This window comes from Zingiber officinale, chromosome 6B, assembly GCF_018446385.1.
Source record: "Zingiber officinale cultivar Zhangliang chromosome 6B, Zo_v1.1, whole genome shotgun sequence".
In the NCBI taxonomy this organism is placed as follows: domain Eukaryota; kingdom Viridiplantae; phylum Streptophyta; class Magnoliopsida; order Zingiberales; family Zingiberaceae; genus Zingiber; species Zingiber officinale.
This window is the reverse complement of record NC_055996.1, coordinates 19,839,253-19,842,851: the sequence shown is the minus strand read 5'-3', so window position 1 is coordinate 19,842,851 and position 3,599 is coordinate 19,839,253. Positions and strand designations below refer to the sequence as shown.

Here is a 3,599-nt window from a genome sequence, read left to right as displayed (position 1 = left end):
TGGGCAATATACTGACTTAAGTGTTGGAGGGCATTTGTCAATGACCCCTTCCCTAGTTTTTGGCGTTGATATTCTGTTGACTCGTTTAAGTGTGTGCAGGGAGCTTTGCACACTAGCCTGTAGTTTTCGATTCAATCTGGAAGTTTTTGCCCGGGCAACATCGTAACCACTTATCCAACACACCATCTTTAATTTTTAGATAGGATCATATACGTTAACACCTAATACTAATTTTTCAACCATGTTTGTTCACATAATCAAGAAATTTTGAAAAACCTCATAAGCCATCATTGCCTAAATTTCAAACTATTGAAGTTCATACATTATCAACATTAATTTCTTTGAATAGTTAAAAAGAGCAATGACTTGTATATAATTTACTAATTTATTTTGTATAAAAATACCTCTTTAACATAGGATAGGCATCTTTTTCTTATTTTATATATAAAAAGACTATATAAAACGTTTGCAAATTAAGTTTGCAGATGAAATAATTATGACTATGGCAGAGGCATTATTGGATTGGCAAGCACAACGAGAGGTGATCTCCTTGATGCGTTCGCCCCAGAAACGTCCATCATGTCCAAATCTTCAATCTTCATGCCTCGAGGAAGCTGCCAGTTAAAGTGGAAGAGGAGGTGAGCCAGTCCAACTTCCACGGCCGACAACCCAAATGTCATGCCGGGGCATATCCTTCGCCCTACACCAAATGGCAAGAACTCGAAGTTGAAGCCCTTGAAGTCCACCAAGCCGCCCTCAAATCTCTCAGGCTTGAAGCTCTCAGCATCAGAGCCCCAGTACTGCTCATCTCTGCCCAGTGCAAATGCATTGATGAGCACTATAGCTCCGGCGGGCACTCGATATCCCATGACCTCGCACGTCTCTTTGCATACTCTCGGCACCAGCAGAGGGGCAGGAGCGTGGAGCCGCATCGTCTCCTTGATCACCAAATTTAGATAACTGAATTTGAGAATGTCACTCTCTTCGAGCTTGGTTTTCCCTTGCATAGTCTCCCTCATTTCCTTTTGGACTTTCTCCATTGCCTTGGGATTCTTGATCAACTCTGACATAGCCCATTCAATGACCGATGATGCTGTTTCCGTCCCGGCCAGGAATATTTCCTAAAGATAATATAATTAAGCTATCAACAATGGAAAGATATTTAATAAATAAATATTCTGTCATATATATATATATATATATATAATTCATTTACCATGATGACGGCCTTGATGGAGTCGTATGTGATTGGGAATTCTAGATTTCCTTCATCTTTAAGCTTGAGAAGTACATCGATAAGTAGATCCTCCTCTGCTTGCTCAGAGGCCAGTAAGACTTGACGCTCTGCGATGATTTCCTCAAAGATTTTGTCGAGCTTATCACGGATTCGCTCTAACCTGAACTTCAACCCCGTTAGAGTATCCAAGAATTTGAGCGAGGGGTACATATCAGCCACCGCGAAGCTGGTCACGTTGCTTACTGTCTCTTTGACCAGGTTCAAGAATTCCGCCTTTTGTTTGCACTCGCCACCAATCACAGCTCTGATCACTAGCTCATTAGTCATGGACATCACCATCTGGCTTAGATTGAAAGGTGTTTGAGCAGACGCCTTGTCGGCGATCTCCGCCGTGAGCTTTCGGTTCACAAACTCGCGGATCGTGGCGAAGGACTTGACGCGCCGGGAGTTGAGCAGCTCCATGGCATAGATTTTCCTCATCTGCTTCCAGTAGCCACCGTAGGGGGACAATGAGACGTTGCGCGTGCCATAGCTCAATATTCTGGAGAAGGTCAAGTTGGTGGGTCGGTCAGTAAAGTTGAGATCATGGCGCTTGATGATCTCTTCCACCGCCTCCATGGACGAGGCGACGACTTGGTCCACCTGTCCGAGTCTGAGACGGATGAGGGGGCCGTGCGTTTTGGCGAGTTGGTGAAGGATACGGTGAGGGTTGCCGCCGACGAGCTGGTGAATGTTTCCGATGAGGGGAAGCCTGGGCGGGCCGGGTGGGAGAGGAGCTAATGCTAGTCTGCTCCTTGATCTGATCTTTATCAGTAAAATTATGAAGAAGCCGAGGAAGAGAGTGATGAAGGAGAAAGGTGAGAAGAGGGAATTAGCTTCCATGGCCATGGCAGTGAAGTAACAATTAAAGCACTTAAATGATATTGTTTGTGGCTCTCTCTCTCAGCTTACATGCATTTATAGAAGATCTAAACGTCACTTAGTCCATCACCGTATTATGCTCACGGGTATAATCGAGTCGAGTCGAGTTGAGCTAAACTCTTGAATGTTTGAGTTTGACTCGTTTATAATCGAGTCGAACTCGAGTTTTATTTAACGAATATATTCATGACTCACGAGTTTAATAAATATAAATTATAAATTTAAATATTCATTAAAAACTAAATTAATATTTAGAAAAATTATAATAATATTAATAAAATTTATAATTTTATTCTAATACATAAATTTAATATATTTGTCTATATTTTTCATAAGTAGAGTGTAAAATTTATAAATTCAATATCAAAATAATTATTTGTTTTATTTAAAAGTTGCTTAATGAGCTTAACGAACGTGCTCACGAGCTAACGAGCCGAATATTACGAAATTTGAGTTTGGTTTGTTTATCGTAACGAGCCTTATTAAACGAGCTCAAACGAACTTTAATCAAATCGAGTTTCGAATATCTCACGAGCGACTTGATTTATTTACACCCTTAATTATGCCCATGTAAAATTTGAAATCCATACTTCTCTCCTTAGTCTCGTCCAAGTCAACTAAATTTGAAATCCATACTTCTCTCCCTAGTCTAGTCCAAGTCAACTAAATACTTCTTTGACGGAAGAACCGGTACTCGGAATTTTAATTTTAATCAAATATTTTTAATAAAAAGATTGTCATGTTAAGATTCACACATGGAAATATTTTATAAAATTACTATATTCATTGTCCATGCATCAAAATTATCTTTCTATATTTCTTAATTCCCACCATTTTTCTTTACCTAGGTTTGAAAAATTAAAAAAAAAATAATAGAAATTTACATGATGTTTGAAAGATAATAAAAATTTATGACCTAACTATGCATGCATGAATATTTCCATTCCCCGGGATAGTGCGATGATTAAGATATGGATATTATTATATTAAATTATGGGGTTAAACTCGATATGTCTTATCATATTTTTTTCCTACATTTGAGTCACTGTATTAATGATTAATAGCTATTCATGATTTATTTCATCGATGTTAGTCTAGAGACAGGTTGACAAGAATACTAGAGGTAAGCGAATCATCTTTTGCCATATAAATATTTCCAATGCAATATATAATCATCATTGGGTACCTAATTGATTAAAGGATGACAGATATATTTAGCAAATTAACTTAAGAATCTAAAGTTTAAATCTAACGTCTGTTGGATGAGGAATGATTTATGTTTCTAAATTTAACGATGAATCCTGAAATTAAGATAATATCTTTAAAATTAATTAGGCCGGTAAGTATTTGGATATTAGATTATAAAAAAAAGTGATTAATATTATCAGCAATTAAATTTTGGCCTTTCAAAGGGGACGGATGACATTTGAAGTTGATGTTT

The 3,599-nt window shown here is 37.9% G+C and overlaps 1 protein-coding gene across 1 annotated transcript; it reads right to left on the bottom strand.

Moving 5' to 3' along the window:
• Positions 1-371: 371 nt before the first annotated feature.
• On the bottom strand, positions 372-2,162 carry LOC121989979 (alpha-humulene 10-hydroxylase-like). Its single transcript, XM_042544267.1, has 2 exons — positions 1,217-2,162; positions 372-1,121 (listed from the first exon to the last, which is right to left on the bottom strand). Exons 1-2 carry the CDS (start codon positions 2,123-2,125, stop codon positions 501-503), a joined length of 1,530 nt encoding a protein of 509 aa, XP_042400201.1. The 5' UTR covers positions 2,126-2,162; the 3' UTR covers positions 372-500.
• Between the last annotated feature and the right edge of the window lie 1,437 nt (positions 2,163-3,599).